Consider the following 24,450-nt stretch of genomic DNA (forward strand, 5'->3'; position numbering starts at 1 on the left):
GGTTTATAGATATGTTAATTTTTTAATTAACTTTTAATTAAAAACATTTTTTTTTTGTTTCCCAACAATTTTGTTTATCATTATTTAACATTTTAATATATAAATATATAATATGGATATTTACATAGTGTGGATGTGGATGGTTATTAAGATTCTTTGAATATGTTTTGTGTTAATTTGTTAAATAACACTATACAATAGTATATTATATGGACAAACAGATAATTAAAACCAATAAACACTAAACATATATCCAATTACATATATAATAATAAAAAGAACAAAGATAAGCTGTATAAAAAAAATGGACGGACGAGTTGTCCACATACTTCTCACAGATCGGTAAGAGATTCATCAAAGATAAAGACATGTTTTTTTAACTTTGTTATCTCTTTGCTTTGAGTCCTTGTGATTCGAAATTGTTGAGATCAACATGTTCACGGAGGAGCCTATCCATCTGCTGTGCTCTTGTACTTACTTGGCATGTCAAACACCTTTTGTTAAAACTCCCGACATAGATACTCGGATCAATCTGTCCAAAAGGACATGACCACCATTTAAACATCAACGATCATAATAATCACAAGTATTACATATACCTTCTGTTCCACTTTTACTTTCGTCCCTTCTCCAATTATCTCCTGAATGACTCCTTAAGCTCCTTCTCCTCAGCAGGGGGAATCGACTATTCGTTTCAAAACATTTCTTAAATAAATACAAACTATTGGTTTATGTTTCTTAAAAGAATAATAGGATTGAGACCAAAACTGTGCCACAACCATGGCTAAATATTTGAAAGTGAATTCCAAAGAAAATGAAAAACAAAACAGAGCCAAAAGTATAATTCATAAGATAGCAAATATAACCACAATACAATTGTTCTCATAGAAGAGATGCTTGTTATGCGGGTAGAAACAAATAGATCAGTGCATAGAACGCGAGTAATGGTTGTCATTAGGGTTCCGTTTCTGACTGAAAACGGCCATAGCTTTTCTCACTGGAGGCTGCAATGGTGCCTTTTTATCACTGTGATGGTTCATGAACACATCGTCTGATATAAAATACTCATCTCCCTAAACAACAAAACAAAACCACAATATAATCAAATCAAAATGTTTTTTTCCTCCATAAGAGTTTCTATAGCTACTAACCGCTTTGCTTGCTTTCTTCTTGGTCTTGGGATGGAGGTACTTTTGAGGAAGTTGATCTTCCCTTAGAACCAGATTCTTGGTGATTGCGTCTCTTCCGCTTTTAGGCATCGGTATCGAAAACTGCACAAAGAAAACGAGGGTTTCTTGTTAAAATGCAGAGCAAGTAACGAACAGCAAATCATGGTTGTTTCTGCTTATAACCGACTACTTACTTTAGTCCCTCGAAGTGTTACACGTGGTTTACGTGCAGCTATGATGGTGCCATTCTCGCCTATTGTAACCGCTACTTTGCGCAGAGTGCCGCCATTACCGCACTTGGGACAGAAGATTCTTCCAATTTCAGGAGTTACTGTGTAGCAAGCATGGCATTTCAACACCCACCTGAACATCCAAGTGCAATCAAGTATAAGACTTCCCCCTCAGCTAATGAAAAGTGTTTGAGGGATAAGAGGAACATCTGATTCATAAAGTTGTACCTGTTTAGTTGGCGAATTTGCATACCTCCGGGTGCAAGCAAACGCAAACCCATTTGAATAATAACATTTTGCATCGCGTAGTCACCGGTTATACAAGCTACACTGGACTCAGATAAGGCTCTCAACGACCAACTCTGCTCGCTGCTACCATCATCTGCCATCGATGATGCCTCAAAGGTATCACCATCCTCACTAGCAATGTCGACTTCAGTATCATCGTCACCATTCGTCTCTTCAGGTTCATCTTGGAGAGCCTTTAATGAGTCTTCCTCCAACCTAATACCTTTCAAGATGGACGAAAGCTCTTCATCATCCTTTCCGCTATCTTTTGCACACTTCTTTTCACCAGCTTTGTCAGCTTCTTGATCTTTCTGAAATTCTTGCTCAGCCAAGGCATTGTAATGTTCCCACTTGGCCTTTCTCCTAAGGAACTTCCTGTGAGTACTGCTACTAACCGCAGGCCTCCATTCACCACCACCATCTTCATCAGCATCATTTCCCCCCTGAGATGCATCTATTCCTTCCACCACCATCTTACCCTCAATCTTCACCTCCGTTTTCTTAGGCGGGTACCTCTTCTGCTTCCTCCCGCCTTCCTCCTCATCCTCTTCTTGACCCTCAGTATGAGACGCAACATCACCAACCTCAGAACAGCTGTCCGAGGGAGGAAGGATGTTCATGTTAAGGTCTTTAAGCGGAAGGATCTTGGAAGTAGTGTTCGATTTCTCCTCAGTCTCGTTCTCCAGCGCCTCCCACTCCTCCAAGTTAGCCACATTAGACCCCCATCCAGGCAACTCCTTCTCAGGTAATCTCTTAACCCTAACAGTCTGAATAGGCGGAGGAACATCTCTAAGATTCTTGGTCCCATGAACCTCAGCCTCGAGCGTGTACGTCAAAGCAATCAACTTAAGATCAACATCAGAGAGTGTTTGCAAATCACCAGTAGCTTTTGCAAATTTAATAACTGCACAAACAAACAAAAAACAATAACTGCTTTCAACCATCGAATCCAAACTAACTACCTCAAAAAGAAGAATCAATTTGCTTTACCTTTACTGAGGGATTCAGGAGAAGGCTCCATGGTTTCGATAACGAAAGGGACGAACTCGAGACGACGGCGAGAGTTAGGGTCGCGAATCTCCGAGATTACTTCGGGGACGGTTACGAATTTGTCGGCGAAGTTGGTTAAGCTCTGGCTACCGTCGATGACGGCGTTGGCGTCGACGACCGCCATGGATATCCCCTTTGTGGATTTGCAGTTTCCGACCATGCCGAGAATCGCCGACGGAGCTACGTCGGTTGTCGGAGGCTTTGAGGGGGGATCTTTCTTCACTATGGAACTCCACATCGATGCTGGCTTCGGATCCATGATTGCTTGCGTTAGAGTTTCGTTTGTTTGCCGCTTTCAGTGAAGAAGACTGAGAGATAGAGAAGCGACGAAGAAGAGAGGTAAAACCCTAGGGCTACCGAAAACGTCGTCGTTTTGTTCAAATATTTGAATGGGCTCAAATAAATGGGAATTCATTTGTTTATGGTCGGAAAGCCCATATATTTTCACCTTATTTTGCGCATGTTCAAACAAATGGGCAAATATTTGTTAACTATAGATTTATTTTCAATGGGTCTCACTTATATGTTTATTTTGAAAAAGCCCTGATAAGTGATTCCTTGGTTCCGATTACAGTGTAAATGTTGGACCGAGTTATTACAGCGATCCCTTAAACCGGGGTTTTCACAAACAGCCCTCGATACAGATTTGTTATTACATCTTAGATTGAAAAGCCGGTTTAGATACGGTTGTTCCCATCTTCCGCTGCTTCTCAACTTTGTCTTTAGCTCCGTAAAGGGTTTTATGAACCACATCAAAGTGAGGCTGTGTCGCCTTTCTCGTATTCTCAATCCATTCCTCAACTTTCTTGTAAGGGCTAAACAATCTAAGACGATCTTTCTCATCCAAAACCTGCAAAATATCACATACAATCAAATGCCAAAAATATAGCAAAGGAAGATATACTTTTTGATTACTTTGGAAAATGTATGTTTGTGTACCTGGAGTTGCATAAGTTCGCATACAAGGCTGAGATCAGCTATGGATGGTTGGCTGCTTCCGAGCAAGAATTTAGCATTGCCCTTAAGCCAAAAAGTCTCTAGAGTGGACAGAGACTTGGTTAGTATCTGCTCAGCTTCAGCAGCTGCTTTCGAGTCCAGAGAACCGCCAAGAAATGGAGCTAGAACACTATTCATTACATATCCAGCTGAAATAGTAAAACAATAACACGAAGCTGGTCATTCTAAAATTGACTCCATACCGAATATGAATAATATTAAAGTGTGTAATATACCTGCACCAGGGCGTAAATTGGTGTGATGCCAATCCAAGACAGAGTGAATCTTGGCTCTCTTGGAAAGATCATTCGGGTACCTAATGAACGAATATAGTAAACGAACACACGTTGGCCTTCGTATTCAAGAACATGTGTCAAAACAAATAAGACCACGTACCAATGATCAGCTACACTCGGGAATGCAGAGGAAAGATAAATCAAGATGGCGTGACTGCCAGATGAATATTACTTCAGGTTAAGATTCATTAAAAAAAAAAAAGAACCAAGAAATGCAAAAGAGAAGGAAGAAATTTAAATGTGTGTAACCTCTCGAAGAGCTTAAGTCTGCCGTCAACAATAGTTGGAACTTTCCCCAATGGGTTAATCTCTGAGAAACAAAATCCATGATTTAGATAAAGTCTCAGCAATTCATAAGTTGAGACCAAATCAAGACAAATATATACAAGTATTTTCTCAGATTCAACTTCACCTCAACATTGGCTATTAATGCCAAGAACAAGAAACAGATTGATAAACAGATTGATAAACAGATTGATTACTACAACTTGTGCAAGCAAATACACAGTTTTTGTCATCGAAATAAAACGAACACTGAACCTTTTGTCAGATTAGTTATACGAACCTTTGAATTCAGGGGATAATTGCTGACGCTTCGCCAAGATAATCAGAACCTCATCGAATTCGATTCCATTAACCCTTAAATCAAAAGTATAACCAAATCATCAAGTACAAGATTATTAATTTTTTTAAAAAAAAAGCTGAATCACCTCCAGAATTAACAAGGAAGGATAACGAAGTTACTTGCAGAATATGATTACAGCACGAGACGGCTGTGACATACGATCTGCATACACTTTCAGCTTCATCTTCCTCTTCTCCTTCTGCTGTGTGGATCAGAATGTTTTACAAGACTGAAAGGTAATTATTTGGGAAGAAGTGTCCGACAAAGAAAATTAGCTTGCTGTTTCTGCTTCACATTTTAAGACTCCATGCCGTTTTATTTTTGAAAACGACAAACAAGCATATCTACCCCTACGTATTGATACAGGAGCCGAGCGTATACGGTGTCCCAGACTGAGATACGCGAAACTGTAAACAATCCGTTAATCTTTATTACTGTCAAATGTATTTCAAACTCTCAAACAAATGTTGTATCATTGTAAAAAGGTGTTTTAGTTGAATAAATTTTCATTCCGTTAAAACGATTTATTTAACAAAATCATTATACAACTTAGTTATTTTTTTCATGTGTTTCCTTCAACTTCGTTATTGTTAGATTTGTGCTCCAATAACATAATTTTGAAAAATCAAATTATGAATCACAACCAGTCAGTTAAACGAAAGAACACCAAGTTTATTAAGAAGCTAAGCTTGATGTAGCCAACAATTTATATAAATAAACTCCTTAGAAATAGAAAATGAATTATGTTACAACAGATCAAATGTTAAGATAAAAAAAGGAAGAAAAAAATTCAAATCCTGAAGTCTCTCTGGTAACATCTTACTCCCAAGAAAATCCAAAACTAAGAAGAAGAAATCTACAACAACAGTTTATATACAGCACCAACGATATCTGTATGATGCTGCAATGTTCTAATAAGTAGTAGAAAGAACAAGACTGACTGAATCATCCCCGTGTCAAGTCAATATCAGTGAGGTGGTTATTGTTTCTTGAGTCAGTTGTTCTGCTGCCACCACCACCAGATCCTGCCCATCCCGGAGAAGAGTAGTCCAGTGGCGTCTGAGCCGCCTCTGCTGCTGATTCTGTTGCTCGTGGCGACCGCTGTTGTTCACTGGCCGGCGTCTCCAGGCTGTTGTCCTTTTTGGTGGTGTTGTCTTCCTTTGACCCGTTTTCTTGCTTGATTACTTTAGCCTTTGCACTTCCGTATACAAAACTACACGCCACCACCTACAAAACCCACAATGCAAGTTTCGGTTTTTAAGTCCAATTAATTTGATAAGTGTTTTAAGTTTCTGAGGTTGATACTAATGATGATATACCTGAACGAGACTGGCTGCAATAAGGGTTCCGACGGTGCCACCCATCAGAAAACCATCGTGGCGGGAGAGGGACACACTAATACCTCCAGTTCTTGATTTAGACCCACCTTCTTCATTCACCAAGTAACATCCTTGTACACTTAGTATATCAAAATGCCCCTACACAGCAAACCAAAAAAAAAACAAAGAAGATGAAAATGGAGTTTGTTTGTGAGACCAAAGAGGAAAGTTTTGAACCTGAAAAGACAGAGTAGGAGCTGATGATCCGGTTTGACGAAGCGTAAATGCAGAAGCCGTTCCTGTTCCCGACATAATACAAAGGGCTCTTGGCCTCTGTTGTGAAAACGAAAGAACTTTTGAGACAATGTCCTACAAAATAAGAAGAAAAAAGATCATAGAATTAAGCAAACTCAAAATGTATGATTTAAAATCAATGGAGAGTTTAAATGTACCTCTCCTGCTTCAACACTGATCACGTGGGTCGCGAAAGCAAATCCAGCTGAAGTGTTCATCCACTCACCTAAAAATAGTAAAGCCAACGAAGGTAAAAACTTTTTGTAGAAGCTCAACATCAAGTCAATATCTAAGAGTACTTCTACAGCAAAGAGAAGATAACACAAGCAAACGAGAACCGGAAATTTTCATCACATTAACAGTCTAATGATTCCTTATACCAAAATCACATTCTGGATCCCTATCAGTTCTCCTCAAATTCAGAAATCACTAGGTTACCAATGTTGAGTTACAAAAGCTTCACTCATTAGGCACATGCATTCAAGTGCAGTTAACTAACAGTCAGAACCAAAGTTAAGTCTCTAAATAACAAAGCTAAAAAGCAACTTCTAAACTCAAAAACAAATAATCATATCTAAGCCTATAGTGTCCTAATTTCAGCTAATCACAGTTTACAAGCAAGCACTAAAGCTCACTCACTGGAACCCCAGCTTCCAAAACAGCAACATGAACCAGTCAGGTTGCTTTAACCAAGAGAGCTAAACACAGCTTATTTAACTGTGGTCAAGAGTATTAATTAGAGCTAAATAATATGTCACACAATTCAACAAAACCAAAAGTATCCCAGTTCAGGAAAAAGAAAGCTGACCGAGATTAGCGAGACGCTGCTTTCTCCCAGTGCCTGGAGGTCGACCTCTAGCTCGTTTAGGAGCGTTAGGATCAGAGATTGGAGAAGAGATGTTAGGCTTTTGCAAAGACTGCATCGGAGAGAGTTCAAGATCACACCCTTCATTATTATCAGGAACATACTTCCTCGGCCGTCCTCGCTTCTTCTTAACCATCATCGGCTCCTCCGCAGCAGCAGCTACCGAGGGATGAGGAGGAGGGGTAGGAATCGGCGGCGGTTGTTGCATAGCCGGAGAAGAAGAAGAAGAAGCAGCAGCCATACCCATATGAATCCCATGGCTGAAATCTTGATGGTGTCTCTGCTCGCCCAAGGGAAACTGATGCTGCTGCTGCTGTAGCTGGAGATTAGGGTTAGACATTGGCCTGAAACCCGGCGGCGCGTGGATGGCACTCGCGGACTGAGAGGAGAAAGGTCCTCTTGGGAAGTAGAAAGGAGGAGGGAATGGCATAGCTTCTCGACCTCCTTCCATGCATTTAAAAAAAAAAAAAAAACCTAATTTCTACCGATAGATTTAGGAATCTGGTTTTGAGGATTCAAAGTCGGAAACTTTTAGGGTTTTGAAATAGAACCCAAGATTCTTCAAGCTGGGGTTTTTGTTAAGACCATTGTGAAATTCAAGAAACCTTGGGGATAATATCAAAGATCTGTTTCGAATTCTAGAAGAAGAAACCAAATCTTGAGCTCTGAGCTCATTCGAATTCGCGAAATGTGTAGTGCGAATAGGTGAAGCTGTTCCTACACTATTACAGGACTAGTAGAAAAAGAAAAGACAAACACAGAACACAGCCTAGATTTCGAAATCTAGGGTTTCTGAGATGTAAATCGCAATGTACATCAGAGGGGAGAAAAAGGGAGAGGATGACAGAAGAGACAAAAGTGAGGGAGAGAGAGAAAGAGTATGTATTAAAATTAAATATACATTTTGAAAATTGAAGAGCGCTTTTGAGTTAAAGCATTCTCTGAACTGAACTGGAGGCTGAAAACACTTGAACAGCAAAGCTACTCTCTCTCTCTTTTTTTTTTATAAACAATTAGAGATAATTCATTAATTCTGGGAAACTATTCATTAACTCGTTTGATACAATAAAGAGAAGTGTTACTAGTTAAATGAATACTGCTCTATGCTATAAATAAATATATAGGAAAATTCTAATTTTAAGATACACTTTTCATCTTTACTTTTAAATTATCATTATTTTTATATAAAAAGATAAAATTAGTCTTCTTAAATTATTTATAAGTGTTTATAAATTATTTATAGAAGTTTATAAATTGAATCTCTCTAAATATTATCCCTAAAAAATAATCATTAAATTCCTATATTTGAATTGTAAAATATTTTTGATTGAATGTTTTTGAAAAAGTTTAATTTAATACATTTCAAGCAATTTTTTAAAATATAACGTTCTGATAGTATGTTGTCTGATTAGGTAGTTAAGACTTAATAATAAAAATTTATGGCAAAGATTATGTGTTTCTAAAAAAAATCGCTAAAGATAATGAATATAGCTATGCTAAAAGATAATTTTTTAGCAAGCAAATTAATAAAAAAAATAAGAAAAAGAAAAATCATGTAATAACCAAGATATTTGTTAATATTTGACAAATAAAAAAAGTTATACAATAGTAAATATGTAAAAAAAAGTCATATTTTGGTTAAAATATATTTTTCATGTTTTTGCTGATTTTTTTTTTATTTTCCCCTTTAATGAAGGATAAAATAGTCATTAACCTTTCTTCTTCTTCATTAGGTCTTTTTGTTTCTGCATATTTCCAGGCGGCTGCATAATCAAACCCTAATTTTCTCAATTTCCCTTCCCTGCAAAATCCAACCGAATTGAACTCAAAAAATTTGCGGAGCTTAATCTGAGGTTTGCGCAAGATGGGGAAACGGGGAGCTAACAAGCTTACCAAAGCTCAAGGAGGTCCGAATCTCAAGTCTGTGCTCAGACACGAGCACTTGAAGAATCTCGCTCTCTGGTCCACCGCTGGAGATACTCCCATCCCGTTGCTAGCTACGTTTTTCGGTCGGCGTCTCGCTGCTGATGGAGAAGCTTCCGACATTCCTCATGATCCTGATCTCTTCTCTTGTCAAAGGTACATTACCTTTTGCCTCTTCATAGGTTTCTTTTGTCGTGTTGCTTCTTCTTTATATCGATTAGCTAATATTGCTTATTTGTTCAGGTAGAGAGTATGTTTGTTTAATAATGTTGACAAAAGAGATTATCTTTTACATTTTAATGTTGATTTTTATCAAAATTGGATTTATATGTATTTTCTCTCGTGTAGATGTGAGACTGCTCTTCAGCCTGGCTTCAATTGTAATGTTAGAATCGAAAAGGTTTCTGCTAATAAGAAGAAACACATGAGGTACAAGAAGAAGAAGCCTAACATGTTTCTGCCACAGAACAATGTAGTTTACTACTGCAACTTCTGTTCTCACCGTAATCTCAAGAGAGGAACTACAAAAGGTCAGATGAAAGACATGTACCCGCCCAAGCCTAAAACAACTCGTCCACGTCCCAAGATTGATAAAGAGATGATGGTTTTAGTGCCTCAAGGAATCCAAATTAACACACTTCCTTCTTCACCTGAAAGGAGAGTTGTGAATGATCAGGTGGAGAATAGTAGTGCTGTGGAGAATACACCAAAGCCAATGCTTACACTGGAGAGAGAGAAGAGAATAAGGAAATCCAAAAGTAAGAAACCAGTTGAGCCCGAAAGTGTTCCTGAGAAAAAAGCAACAGTTGGTGGTGGATCGAATAAGAGGAAGAGAAAAGCATGGACAAGTATGAAGGAGTTGTCTGAGACTACAACAACAAACAAGAGTTCCAGTTCTGTAAACTTTAAAATACCTTTTCTCTTGTGATCTGTTTCTGTGTGATATCTCACCCCAACACAAAATGAGCTTTTTCGAATTAGTCCCATCTCTTGTCTTTGTTTTCATCATCTTCTGCCTCTTGTATATTTGTTATTACTAATATTAGTAGTAGTATTAGTGACACTAACACAGACTAATCAATTACATGTCCTAGTCGGTATAATATGTTGTCAATATAAAACTCACTTTTTACTTGTAAAACCGAGTATATGGAGTACATATTAGTGTCAGTGACACTTACACTGGCTAGTCAATTACATGTCCTAGTCAGTATAACATGTCAATATGAAGCTCAACTATTATCTGAGATTCATAGGTCGTCAAGTACGTTATACTGGTTTTAAGATCATTGCATTCATCATATATATTTCACATATTTATTGGTGGTTTCACAGTAAATTTGTCCCCTTCACTAATCCCTACTTATATATATATTCTCACCTACTAGTCAACTCTTTTTGGGAGGGAGAATCCAAGAAAAATAAACAAAACTATACGTTCAACAAAGACCAAGATAACAAACAGAAAACAAGTTAGATATGGACTACTGGACTAGTGAACTTGTTAAGTTGTTATAGAAATCATTTGTTTCTTCTTAGTTTTGTCTCAGAACTAGAAAAGTAAAAGCATGGCAACCGCAAAATAACTCTCTGCTTTATTTGCCTTCTCCTTTCTCTTATGTCTTCTCATCACAACTAACCAAACTATGTCCGAATCCGACCACATGGAGACTTTCTGCAACAAAACATCCGGAAACTTCACTCGCAACTCAACTTACCACACAAATCTCAACGCTCTTCTCTCCATTCTAAGCAATCAGTCCTCCCTCGATAACTATTACAACCTCACGACTGGTCTAGCTTCAGACACAGTCCATGGAATGTTCTTGCGCACAGGAGACGTCAACAGAACAACTTGCAACTTCTGCGTCAAGACCGCAACAACCAAGATCTCCAAAAACTGTACCAACAGCCGTGAAGCAGTCATTTACTACTTCGATTGTATGGTTCGCTACTCTGATAGGTTCTTCCTCTCAGCTTTAGAGACACAGCCTAATACCTTTTTGTGGTCTACCGATCCAACACCCACAACATTTGGTAAATTTAGACAGAGTTTGGCTGATAAAATGGGTGAAGTTATCGTCAGATCGTCTATGTTATCTTCATCACGTACTCCATATTATCTTATGGATATGACTAGGTTCGATAACTTGTATGATCTTGAGTCTATTGTTCAGTGCACTCCTTATTTGGATCCTGGAAACTGTACCACATGCCTGAAACTTGCGTTGCAAGAGATCATTGACTGTTGTAGTGATAAGCGTTGGGCTATGATCTGGACTAGGGCTGGGTTGCGGGTCAAACCCGCACCGCCGACCCGCGAACAAATAAATTTGTACCCGCACCCGCCCCGCTTAATTTTGCGAATAACCCGCGGGACCCGCGGGTTATATTTTTATTTTAAAAAATTTTTATTTAATTTATTTTTTGTAAAATATAATATAAATAATATATTTATAATTAAAATTTTAAATATTTTAAAATATTTTGATTATTATTTTTTAAAATTCCCATATTTTCTTTACAAAATATACATTTTTACAAAAAAAAATATTTTTTTTTTAAATGTTAAAAAAAAATGCGGGTTGGCGGGTACCCGCGTTTCAAAATCCACCAACCCGCACCGCCCCGCATAAAATGCTCATAACCCGCACCCGCACCCGCAAATCGATTTTTCTAAATTGTTCGACCCGCACCCGCCCCGCGGCGGGTCAAACGGGCCGGGCCCCGCGGGTAAAAACTCATATTCCCAGGCCTAATCTGGACTCCTAAATGTCTTGTAAGTTTTGATACCTACAACTCTTTGTTGTCGCCGCTTCCATCCCCTACTCGCAGCGGTTCCTTCTCGATCAGAGGTGAGCGCATATATATATATATATATAATAAGAGTTTTCCTGCGCCATGCGCAGAAATAATAATTTTTAACATAATATTTTTTTATTTCAAAAGAAAATTTTGATTTATATTTCAACATTATTAAAAAATCATAATCGTATTTTTGTAATCTTATTTCTTTTGATTTAGAATAACTATTTAAATTTGATTTTATTTAAATTTTAATAAAGATAAAATTAGATGAGTTTTTTGCCAAAACTAACCTACAACTTGATTTTAATCCCAAACTTATACCCAAACTTGAATCAAATGCAAAACTAACCTAAAAGCCTAGTGAAATTACAGCTCAACCCTTTGTGACCAAACAAAAAAACAGAAGCCATTTTTACGAATATAGCCCAAGTAAATCGTCTGAGTCGTCTGAGATGTTGGAAATCGTCTGGACGACTGAAGTGTAAGTCGTCTGGTACCAGTTTATTTTAAAAATAATTTATAAATCTTGTAAAAAAATATTTTGATGCGTGAAAAATAAAAATCAAGTAATTATAAACAGTTTTAAGTGATATAAATTAAGATATGATAAAATTGATTTGTTTTGAAGATAGATGAGTGGAAGTAGTGAATCATGAAATACTTTGGTTTAGGAGTTTGGCAAACATATGTTGTAGTATTGTATGTATTGTTAGGGTTAGATTTTGGAAAACTAAAATATTTTTTTCAAAAATTAGTTTTCACCTATATGTTTTTATTTCTGTGTATAGTAAACACTTTTCAAGTTTGATTTGGTTTTATGAAGTGTTTAATTAGATAATTAAGTTTAGGGGTTATGTTTAGGGTGTGGACGACTTATATTTCAGTCGTCTGTTGAATAATTTACCCGGACGACATATTTCAGTCGTCCACATCGTACCGAACCTTTAATTTTACCAATGTACGTTTTAACCTAACCGGATCATTTTACTCGGACGACTTACATTTTAGTCGTCTGGTGAAGAAATTAAAACAGACGACTTAAATGTAAGTCGTCCAAATATTCCCGCCTAAATTTTTTTAAAAAAAATTATTTTCCCGCTTAAATAATTTAAACCAGACGACTTACTCGGAAGTCGTCTGGAAAGTCTTCTATTTTAGTTTCCTGCTAAAAATATTTAATTTCCCACTAAAAATATTAAACTCTTCTGGACTTACACTCATCTGTTTTAATTTCTTCAACAGACGACTGAAATGTAAGTCGTCTAGGAAGTCGTCTGAGTCAAAAATATTTAACTTAATTGGATTTTTTGTCTCCCTATATAAAGAAAAATTTACACATTCTCTCTCCTCCTCTCAAATTGCTGCAACAAAAATGTAATGTTCATCATTCTAAAACTCTCCAACCTCTCTCTAATCTCTTTGACTTGAAAACACCAAACTTTATATGGATTTTTCAGTTTTGTCTCATGTATTTCTTACTAATATATCTCTTTTGCAGGTTTTTAATCAAATGGTACTCATCTTCCACTAATTTAAAGGTAGATCTATTAATTTTAGATATGTATTTTTGTGTGTTCTATAAATGTAGATTTATCTAATCTTCCACTCATTTTCTCTATTTTTAAGTCATTTGAACGTTTTTGGATATGCAGGTTTTTCAGATCTGAATTTGATATGCAGGTTTTTCAGATCTGGAAGACTTCTGAGACGACTTACTTGTTAGTCGTCTGGACTTCTTGGAAGTTTTCTGACAAAGTCGTCTGGACTTCTTGGAAGTTTTCTGACAAAGTCGTCTAGACTTCCAGGAAGTCGTCTGGATTTTTCTGAGCGTTTTGGTAAGTTCTTATGTATGATTTTTCTTCATTTGGTAACTTCTTGTTGAATAAAGTTCTTACTTTTTTCTCAAACTAAAACTCTCCAAACCTACTCTAATCTCTTTGACTTGAAAACACCAAACTTTATATGAATTTTTCAGTTTTGTCTCATGTCTTTCTTACTAATCTATCTTTTTTGCAGGTTTTTAATTAGATGGTACTCATCTTCCACAAATTTAAAGGTAGATCTATTATTTTTAGATATGTATTTTTGTGTGTTCTGTAAAGGTAGATTTATCTAATCTTCCACTCATTTTTTCTGTTTTTAAGCCATTTGAACGTTTTTGAATATGCAGGTTTTTCAGATCTGGATTTAATATGCAGGCTTTTCAGATCTGGAAGACTTCTGGGACGACTTACTTGTTAGTCGTCTGGAAGTCGTCTGGAAGTCATCTGAAAGTCGTCTGAAAGTCGTCTGGACTTCCTAAAAGTCGTCTGGACTTCCTGTAAAGTCGCCTGGAAGTCGTCTGAACTTCCTAAAAGTCTTCTGACAAAGTCGTCTGAACTTCCTGGAAGTCGTCTGGACTTCTTAGAAGTCGTCTGGACTTCTTAAAAGTCGTCTGGTCTTGTCTACTCAAGTGGAATCCAAGCTTGTCTTTGTAGAGGAATGATCTATAATAGTTTTGTTTGTGGTCTGTTTTGTGAATTGCATGTCTACTCTTTTAGTTGTGAATTTTTTGTAAAATCAGTAATAATGTTTTCCAAGATGTATTAAATGTGCTAACAATGTGTTTACGCATTTACAAATCAATGAAATAATAGACTTTAGTAGCCTTTTTCTTATCTTTGGATCTCTCATATGCAATAATAAACTCCAATGGCCTTTTTTCATCTTAATAAACAAGAATGTTGGTAGCTTCATATTGATACAACATTTTAAGAAGCATTTAACCCTTCTTCCAACTCATAACAATAGTCATCATTATTGTCTATAACAATAATACTTAAGAGATGGAAACAAACAATAGTAACTAGTCAAAGCATATCATATTTTTTTATAAGTTTGCGTTGAAAAACTTAGTCAAATTTAGTAAAACTATGGGAGAGAACATATTTTGTAAATATGAGTTTTACATATCTTGAAGTTACTTATCACTCTTAAAAATACAAGTTATTCAAAAACTAACGTAGAAGACTTAAAAACTAGCGGAGAAGACGCGGACGACTTCAATCTAAGTTGTCCAGACGACTAAACTATAAGTAGTCTGGTCAACGCAGAGGTTATTTTTGCAATTGACTTTGAAATCTGTTATTTCGGACGACTGAAAAATAAGTCGTCTACTATTGTTTGGTTAAAACAAAAACTCCAAAAAAGCTAGACGACTTACATTTCAGTCGTCATAGGTTAGTTTTGCATTTGACTGGATTATTTCAGAAGTTTGACTTTTCTGGACGACTTACATTTCAGTCGTCTAGTGAAAATTAAAATAATAATATTTTTTAAAAGTAGACGATTTACAGTTAAGTCGTCATAGGTTAGTTTTGCAATTGAAAAACAAAACTTCAAGATTTAATTATATACAGACGACTTATAATTCAGTCGTCCACGAGACGACTGAAATGTAAGTCGTCCAGGATTTACGATGTTTGACCAGAATCTCGGAAAAAAATCCTCGACGACTTACAAGTAAGTCGTCTGGTGGACGACTGAATTATAAGTCGTCTGTGTATAATTAAATCTTGAAGTTTTTTTCTTCAATTGCAAAACTAACCTATGACTACTTAATTGTAAGTCGTTTACTTTTAAAAAAATATTATTATTTTAATTTTCGACAGACGACTGAAATGTAAGTCGTCTGGGGAAGTCAAACTTCTGTAATTATCCAGTCAAATGCAAAACTAACCTATGACGACTGAAATGTAAGTCATCTAGGTTCTTTGGAAATTTTTTTGAAACCAAACAATAGCAGACGACTTAACTTTCAGTCGTCTCAGGTTACAGATTTCAAAGTCAATTGCAAAAATAACTTTTGCGTTGACCAGACGACTTCCAGGTAAGTCGTCTACAGCCAGAAGTGGAAGTCGTCTACAGCCAGACGACTTCCCAAGTAAGTCGTCTGACGAACAGATCTGGGAAAAAACTCGATATCATACCTTAAATTGGTGAGATAAGTTCCTTAGCATACATAAGGCTTCTCCAAGCATACAGAATCACAAACGAAAATCACCCACCCAGAATCGTTAGTTTCTATGACTCTATGAACCATAAAAATTTTAGAATCAAAATCTTGGGTTTTTTTAGCTCATTGTGGAGAGAAAGTGAGAGATATGTTGTGTTTAGTTCACAAGAATGGAAAAAAAAAAAAGGGTAAATCGATTTTGGGAGCATTAAGAGTTTCAAATTGGTTGTTCATGGTGGTTGTGGTATTGATGACAATGGCAATCTTGTAATTACTTGAAGATGATGAGGGTGAGAGAGTAAAGATGTCATTTTCGAAAAAAAAAAAAAAATTGATGGCATTTTCGTAAATTATATGAACTTGTGGGGTGAATAGGGCAAAACCAATTTTCAAAAAAAAAGGAGGTTAGTTTTGTGTTTGACTTTAAGTTGTAGGTCAATTTTGCAAAAAACCCAAATTAGATTTTATAAAAATAGTTTTAATTATATATATATTTACATATAAATATAAATTCTAATAAATTTGAGACTTTGTTTGTTTTAGTTAAACTGAATTTTTTTTTTGTTAATTTAAACGATGAAGATGAACATATAAATTTAAATAATGTTTAAATATTTAACTATCAATTTTTTTTGGATTAGTGTTACTTTATTTAGTTTATTTTTATTAATGTGAGATACATATATACATATATATTATTATTTTAATTGTGATATATGAATTATTAATATATTTAATAGTTTACCATAAATAAATATTTATATTGAAAATTGACATTAATGATGATATATGAGTTATTTTTATTACCATATTTAAAATCCCTGAAAAACAAATTTAAATTTTTATAAGGAAATTTTACATCTCACAATTAATATGATGTCATGTCACTATTTTCTAAAACCATGTTATCTATTTTAAGTGTCATGTCATCTTTTTTTCAGCGAGAATAATTGTAGTGACGACAAGTGTATAAATCACTTCGCAGATATTGTTTAGGGGATATATATATATATATATATATATATATATATTTCTATTTATAATAGAGAGTAGACGATATGTAACTTTCACATATTAGAGTAAAAGCTGTAGTAGTTTTCAGCTTCTAAAATTTATATTTCAAGTTTCTATTTATCAAAACAGCTGCAACATTATTAGATCTCTCGTACTTTTAGTATCATGGTCAATGTTGTAATGTTTGGATTATTCTTTTCTACAGGATGTAATAAACTTGGGGGAATGGTTCTTGCTAATGGCCGCTTCGGTGTTCGCATTTTTGGGTTTATGATAAGATTTGCAATTTTGCATGTTTATACTTAATAAGATAAGATCAAGTTTCCGTTAATTTTGCGTCATGCTTATGTTTTTATTTTCTCTTTAAATGGGTTTTGATCACGCTCTTAATCCGGTTATATTCAGCTGCTGTAACGACGATTAAAATTTATAATAATTTTGTCTTTTTTGTTCATTTGAAAACATTTAAGAACAACTGACCAAGTAATTGAACCAAGATTGTGATAGTTACTAAAATATGTTACACAATTAGTTTCCCCTCTCATGGTTGTTAGATTCTGCTTGTATGTTATACCATACACATCATCACAAAGCATTTTCCATTTTGATACATTTGATCATTACTTACTTTCGAGTTTCTGATAAACAAAACATTGTTAGCTCGTGTAGTGTAGAAGGAAGAAAGCTTCCGAGCATAGACCTGAATCTTCAAATTTACAGCAATTATATTCTTCATCGCTTTCTGGTAAGAGGTTTTACTGAAGTTGAAAAACCATTTATCTGTCTTTTAGAACCTGCGATTAAAAGAAAAACACATCATGATTCCAAGCCAAACACTATGGATCTGAATGGTTACAACTCACAACATATGGAGTAATATTTTGGTAATAAGAGTCAATGGTGAGATTACCTGTTAAAGCCATAGACGAGGATGTGGAAATTGACAGACGAGAAGGTCTAGTTTGGTCTGCTTTCAGAGTATGCTTTAGTACCTTTGATGGTTCAACATTAGCTCTGCAATCAACAGATACACAACGAACACCAAACAAAGTTTAACTCTAACTAAATCATAGGATTTAAAAGTAAAATTAATTATGATATATACCCACTTTTCATTTTGTTCTGATTGTTCAGACATTTCAAGAGGACTTGAGGTTACAGAGAAGAGATTCGAGCCATCAGTTTCTGTCCCCATTGAAAGACAAATATCAGAAATATCACTCAGTGTTTCTTCAAAATTTAAAAATTAAGGGCCTAATATTTCTATTTATTATTGTCTTTAGCCTTACCAGATAACTTAGGCGATTCATTTTGTTGTAAACGTTCATCTGCTGAATCTGAAGTTGTTCTTCCGAGTAAACGAGATCCTTGTCTTTGCCTTGAAGAATTTGGCGACGCTCCTCCTAAAGAATGTCTTCTTGGAGAAGTAGACTCAAACCTTAGATTGTTTAAACCACTTCTTTTGGTACCGTTTATATTCTGAAACTTTTGAAGTTCTTCGTCTTTCTTGGCAATCATATCTTTCAAGTTGGATACCTGAATGCAATATCAAGATTCAAGAATTATCAATTATAGATATTAAGATTCAATCATATTTTTGAGGGTTTGAAAAAAAGTATTAGAAGCACCTGTTCCATGAGTTGTCGAACATCTCGTCCCTCCTTATAGCTTCTAGCTGCACCTAACTCGACACCCGAAACTCTTTCGGCGAATTTCAAAGTACTTACTGTCTCAGCATATGAATCTTCATCAGGATTTATCTGAACAAACATAAGAGTTTTCGCTTGTCCTCCTAACAAATCAAAACCAAAGAGTTATAAAACAAACAAAAATGTCACGTAGGCTTAAGATATTCATTATCATTCAGAGATAGTACCTAAAGAATTTTGGAGGACTTGAGTCAGCTTGCTGTTTCTATAAGGTACATGAGGATTCTTATGTGCTAGAGCGAATATAACATCTCCGAGAGCAGACAATGACTTGTTTATATGTTGAGCTTCTTTGAGTCTATCTCCGGTTACTTCAGACCGATCGATCCTCTCACTTCCAGCAAGATCAACCAAATGCAAACTACCACGCAACTCGGAGTCGGTCTTGACATCAACACCGCGTACATGAACAGAAAGAACACTGCAAAAAAAAAGACCAAACAATGTTTTAGCTTAGCTATGCAATGCAGATATATACACTTAAAGAGGAAAAAATTAAAAATGTCTTTAAACCTGTGTGATCTACTACTCTTTTCATTAAGAGCTGTTGCACCTACAGCTCTATTCATCAATCCAATATTCATCAATTCAAGAACATCATCAGTTGATCTTACACAATGCATGCTTGCATCAGGAACTGCGAGGCCATTTGGTAAAGCAGTATTCCAAATCCCAAGTGTGTGCAAATTAAGGAAGATTAACTTTTGAAAATTAAAAATGGTAAAATGTTGAATACTAGATTAGATCAGAGAAGGATATCTTCTACTGGGACCATCATCAGAAAGGAGGTCACGAACTTGCTCATTATAAATCTCGACCATTTGAACACCAACTTCATACATCACTGTGTTTTGGCTACTTTGAGTTAAGTGAAACAAGTCATTTAAAGCTCTATAGTTTACACCCCAATGTTCTTCTGAATTTATGCTTGGTCCGCTCTGGAAACATAAAATGGAAAACACATGTTTGATATAAACTCATAAAGAATGACATCATCTTATCTTTTTACATAGCTCTGTTTCCTTACCATTGTATAAGTCTTTCCAGAACCTGTTTGACCATAAGCAAATATGCACACATTATAACCGTCAAGAAGGGAACGAATCAACGGTTGAGTATCTAAGAATACTTCCTCTGCATAAATAAAAGATTCAGTACAACTTTTTAACTATATTTTCCTTGTATGAAAACTACAGAAGAGGCTAAAACCTTGAGTTGACGAAGGGCCAAAGACTTTGTTGAATTTAAAGAACCGATGAGTGTCTTTGCCTTGCTTTAATGGGTTTGCAACCACAAGCTCACCATTCTCACCTGTGTACTCTATTGATGTTTCTTTCTTATTTTGTCCTTTAAGGAATGGTCTTATCCGGCAATAGACTCTAATATTTCCTTTTATGTAAGAGATACGAAATACAATTTATAAGATGGCAAGATGCAAATTTATCAGTCTACAAAATGCTTGAACAAGTGAAATAGAGTTAGCAACGTAACAATATATCTTCAACATAAAAATTTCAAATATTCCGAAATACTTGTGCCAAGATTATATTTCAAAATATGTCAAAAATGTTCTTTCAAAACACGATTTCACAACTTATACCTTTTAGTTCTTGTACTTCATTGTAAAGCCTTCGGTTCTCTTCAACAACTACCTGGTAGTTTTTTGCTGCATGAACCACTCCTCTAAGCTTTAAGCCTAAGAAGTAGAGCATTAGTACATATTAAAAAACACTGAAGTCAAAAAGAAACTGAAAAAATAATCTTACCATAGTAATTTAGATCCTGGAAGTAGTTTTCTCCTGTCTTTAGAACTTCGTGTTTCAAAGACATTGAGGTAGCTTTCAACTCCTACAGAATTCACATAAGTTGATGATAGGTAAAGAATTATAACCTCTTGTTGGTTCCGGTCAACCACACAATTGTATTAAGAACCCAATTACAAGAGCTTACAAAACCATCACTAAAGTCAAATAACCTGCAAAGCCTCTGACTGGTTGTGTATAAAGCTCTTGTATGTTTGCTCTTTCTTCTCCCATATTTTCGTTTTGATTTCACATAACTTTTCGAGTTCTTTCACTTTATTGGTTGAGTCTACTACACGTAACTCTGACTCTTCTAATTGCTTTTCCAACACAGTTTTAGCTTCCTGAGCATATAATTCTAGTTCCAAAAATTGTTTTTCATGTGTCTCTTTCAAAACTTCAAGTTCTTGCTTCAACTTAGAAAGCTCAGCATCACTGCGCTCTTTTTTCCTTTTCAGTTGGAGTACATCTTGTTCTTCTGACCTTAGCTACAGAGCAGAAGATAGTAATACATTTTGAACATTTTCTTGAAAAATGGCAACAAAATGAATTTTCGCAAATAGAGACTGAATCTGATAAAGAGTACCTCATTCTCATCTGTTGTCCCAGATGCTAAGTTTTCTAATACATTTATTCTTGATCTATATTTTTCTTCCCGAACCCTAAAGAGTATGTTTTGCTGCACAAGCATATCTCCTGATTGTGTAAGGTATGATAGAGTAAGCGAAAAAGTAATAATAAAAACTTGAGTTAATCATACATTCTTTAGGTTCTCAGCTTGATTTGAGATCCTTTGTTCCACTACTTGCACAATGCCTCTCAAGATAGATGCAAAATCCTGGAAAAAAAAACAGAGCAAGCAAACAAAAAAAAAGATTGAGAACTTTTAAAAAAAAAAATTATGAACTAATAATGTCAAATCACTTCCTTACATGAGACACATCCACATTCATCTTATACACACTCTCGTCAAGAAGCTTATCGAGCATATCAAACAAGGATCGAGTAGAAGTATTCTAATAAGAGAAAAGGAAAACGAAGTCAGAATTACAAGTTGAGGGTTTATGTTTAAAAATATGGCTGAATTAGCAAACTTGAAACAAAATTAAACTAAAGTGTTGTACAAAACATAGTTTTGTTTAATTTTGTTAGAACATTTTACTTGTAAAGTGTTTGATTTTAGTAAGTCCAAAATTTTAGCATGAGATGTATTAATCTCAGAGACTTCCTTAGACTGTAGTCCATCATTAAAGTTGCCATCAAGTCCCTTTGACTGATCCTCAGGCAAACTCCACCTTCTCATTGAGCTAAGTGTATTCTTATCATATCCAGCATCAGAGAAACTAGCTTTAAGCGCCTTTAGAGACTGTAAAACTGGAATCATATCCCCCTGTATCAATAATCATGATAAATTTTGTTAATTATCCAAAATCATTAAAATCATCTACAAAATTATTAAATATGATATCATTTCAAATGTTTGATCAAATACACCCACCTAAACATTTGAATAAAAATGAATCAAAAAGAGTTCAAACCTGTTCTAAGTCTGAAACCTCAAATCTGGGCAAGGCCATTTCATCCATAGCTGTTAAAAACCTCTCAATATTTATAGAAGCAAGCTCAAAAGTACTCCCCTATACGATAATCCAAAAGAGAGTAAATCTAAAATTTGCATAAGTATATAGAAAAACCAATAGGTTTACCCAAAAATCAAGTACCATTTTCATTGAACCGGGACTAAGCTGATTCAAGAGATTGCAAAAGACAGTACCATCCATCAGACACGCTCTTAGTTCTTCCTCTGAAGCTTCCCATGGTAACTTTAAATAAGGAAGTGTCTCATTTAACCACTCCACTAAACTCTGATGACCTGTGAGTCAAATTAAAAGCGGTTATAGGAACAAATACAAATTTTAACTATTGTCATAAAAATCAAAGAAGATAGTAAAAAAAACATTGCCTTGCTTAGTATCATCTATACTTTGACGACTTTCTGATCCATCAAAACTCAAAATGCTACTTGAACCATATGGTCGACCATAAACACCAATCATGCTGGATCCTCCTTTGATTCGGTTGTTCATTCCTAAACCTATAAAAATAAATACATCATTTCATGGGCAAAACCAGACTTTTCTAACACATTCAAAACTCATACCAGTCGAGCTCCTATAAGCTCTATACGTGTTTATTGGGAAAAAAAAACCCAAACGCTTAATTAATAATACTTTTATATCTTTAAAGGTTGAGACCTTAAATTTTTCACACATAATATTAAAACAAGCGACTGACCTGTATACCAGTTCGTCTGAAAACTAAAAAAAAAAATGGTAAACCATTCTCCGGAGAGAGAATGTGAAAGCCCCGGTGGCCACGCGCTGTGGAAATCGGGTGTGATACGAATTCGAATTCGGGTCCGTTGGAGATCCACGGAACGCCTTGACCACCCGACTCACAGACGCGTGATTTCGTTTGAAAACTATACAATTACAAATATCAACTAAAACAACAATTATCATACAGAGGCATGTATTGCTTGAAGACGTCATGTAGACTTGCATGGAAAATTACAAATCATATCGATTTGTATAAACAAAACCAAAATTAAAAAAAAAAAAAAAAAAAACCTAAAACATCAATGTTTGTGAAATTAATGGAAGAATCTTTCAAAAGAAAAAAGTATTCACAGAAAACTATAACCAATACTGAACAAATCAACCATTAATTAGCTGAAAATTTACCAAAAATTTCGCAGAAAAATAAGTTCTAAGAAAACATCGCTTGTCCCACACGAATGGTCTCGAAGAAAAATTATCAGTATGGTGAAAAGAGGAAATAGGTCATTTGCCAGAAAAAAAATTCAAAACTTCCAGTTACTTTTCTCTGTTTTGGCCTAAAATAAAAATAAAAAGGGGAAAAAGCTAATTATGGAGGAAAATTATCGGTTCTCTTATTTTTATTTTATATTTAGAAACACTACAAATTTACGGGAAAACTTAACACAATAAAAAAAAATTATATTTGAGTTTGCTTTACGCAAAAACGTTTATTTGTGGGACCATCGGTTCTACAAAGACATTCCCGCCTTCCAGCTTTTGTTCTGTCGTTAATTTTGATTTTGACGTTTTAAAAAAAAATGAAAGGTGAAAACTGTGAAAGTAAAAAGAAAGTTTGTAAGGGATTACCCATATAGTATTTAATTTAAACAAATATTTAATCGGTAAAAAAATTCTGTATAAAATGCTAAATATTATACATTTTAAGTTTTTATTATAAAAATTACAAAGAATACCGGACAAAATTAATACAAACTAAACAATACTGAAAGAAAAACTTGAAAACGCGATTACCTGATTTAAATCGAGTAGCCGGGTAAAAATCAGACAGAAACTTATACAAAGAAACAGCGGCAACTGCAAGTTTGTCCGTTATTTTATTTTGTATTCTTGGTATATGCTTGGTCGAGAAAATAGGGAATAATTATTTACATCGCCGAATTCATGATGCTTTAATTTAACAAAATTAAAATGCACTTAAAAGAGTCGAGCCACATACTATATGCCGATGGACTAGTGACTGGTAAATAAAACTACACGTATATGCGCTAAAGGCCCATCGACTATTTTTAGTAGATTTTAAATCAGCCAAATGAATTATCAGCACTGTATACGTGCATAATAACATCCTCTACTAGTTCGTTATATTTACCAGAAACTGAATCGATATGCAGTGGGCATATTCTCATCAGCAAGAATATTCACATCTCCGAAATAATCAAACTTTGTTCTAGGAGAAGTGCAAGTATTATTGTTACACAAGAAACTGTTTCTTTTAGATTGTATAACTTTGTTGTCTTATTTATCATAATTGTTATACGCAGTAAGCAGAGAGATAAAATATTCAGAATTTCAGTCCAGACTGTCAGTATTACATCGATTTCACCATCTACACTAGATGGAAAATTATTACTAGTTATTTTTCAGTGAATCCGTTAGTATTTATGAAAATTCATTACTAAGAGATTTTGTAATTTCAATTTAATTGTTTTTTTTTGTGCATGCGTGG

At 35.1% G+C, this 24,450-nt stretch overlaps 5 protein-coding genes and 1 pseudogene across 5 annotated transcripts; 2 read left to right on the plus strand and 4 right to left on the minus strand.

Moving 5' to 3' along the window:
* Window positions 1-755: 755 nt before the first annotated feature.
* LOC106435275 (RNA-binding NOB1-like protein) lies at window positions 756-3,123 on the minus strand. Its single transcript, XM_013876143.3, has 5 exons — window positions 2,678-3,123; window positions 1,628-2,591; window positions 1,364-1,532; window positions 1,152-1,271; window positions 756-1,073 (listed from the first exon to the last, which is right to left on the minus strand). The coding sequence occupies exons 1-5, from the start codon at window positions 2,994-2,996 to the stop codon at window positions 924-926; spliced, it is 1,722 nt and encodes a 573-aa protein (XP_013731597.1). The 5' UTR covers window positions 2,997-3,123; the 3' UTR covers window positions 756-923.
* Window positions 3,124-3,261: 138 nt separating this feature from the next.
* On the minus strand, window positions 3,262-4,961 carry LOC106435276 (glutathione S-transferase T1). The gene is made up of 7 exons (XM_013876144.3): window positions 4,774-4,961; window positions 4,595-4,668; window positions 4,279-4,339; window positions 4,130-4,183; window positions 3,970-4,049; window positions 3,677-3,882; window positions 3,262-3,587 (listed from the first exon to the last, which is right to left on the minus strand). The coding sequence occupies exons 1-7, from the start codon at window positions 4,836-4,838 to the stop codon at window positions 3,390-3,392; spliced, it is 738 nt and encodes a 245-aa protein (XP_013731598.1). The 5' UTR covers window positions 4,839-4,961; the 3' UTR covers window positions 3,262-3,389.
* Window positions 4,962-5,359: 398 nt separating this feature from the next.
* On the minus strand, window positions 5,360-8,114 carry LOC106435261 (AT-hook motif nuclear-localized protein 5). The gene is made up of 5 exons (XM_013876124.3): window positions 7,076-8,114; window positions 6,426-6,493; window positions 6,211-6,342; window positions 5,974-6,132; window positions 5,360-5,881 (listed from the first exon to the last, which is right to left on the minus strand). Exons 1-5 carry the CDS (start codon window positions 7,581-7,583, stop codon window positions 5,600-5,602), a joined length of 1,149 nt encoding a protein of 382 aa, XP_013731578.1. The 5' UTR covers window positions 7,584-8,114; the 3' UTR covers window positions 5,360-5,599.
* Window positions 8,115-8,855: 741 nt separating this feature from the next.
* BNAC04G33030D lies at window positions 8,856-10,122 on the plus strand. The gene is made up of 2 exons (XM_013876132.3): window positions 8,856-9,211; window positions 9,404-10,122. The coding sequence occupies exons 1-2, from the start codon at window positions 8,997-8,999 to the stop codon at window positions 9,981-9,983; spliced, it is 795 nt and encodes a 264-aa protein (XP_013731586.1). The 5' UTR covers window positions 8,856-8,996; the 3' UTR covers window positions 9,984-10,122.
* A 519-nt stretch (window positions 10,123-10,641) lies between these two features.
* On the plus strand, window positions 10,642-17,177 carry LOC106435267 (cysteine-rich repeat secretory protein 57-like; the record flags this gene model as incomplete). The annotated part of the gene is made up of 3 exons (XM_048755929.1): window positions 10,642-11,324; window positions 11,810-11,910; window positions 17,077-17,177. Coding segments are annotated over 3 exons (885 nt in total), but the record flags the coding sequence as incomplete, so codon positions are not given.
* LOC106435264 lies at window positions 16,632-24,116 on the minus strand (annotated as a pseudogene).
* Between the last annotated feature and the right edge of the window lie 334 nt (window positions 24,117-24,450).

This window comes from Brassica napus, chromosome C4 (assembly GCF_020379485.1).
Source record: "Brassica napus cultivar Da-Ae chromosome C4, Da-Ae, whole genome shotgun sequence".
NCBI lineage: Eukaryota > Viridiplantae > Streptophyta > Magnoliopsida > Brassicales > Brassicaceae > Brassica > Brassica napus.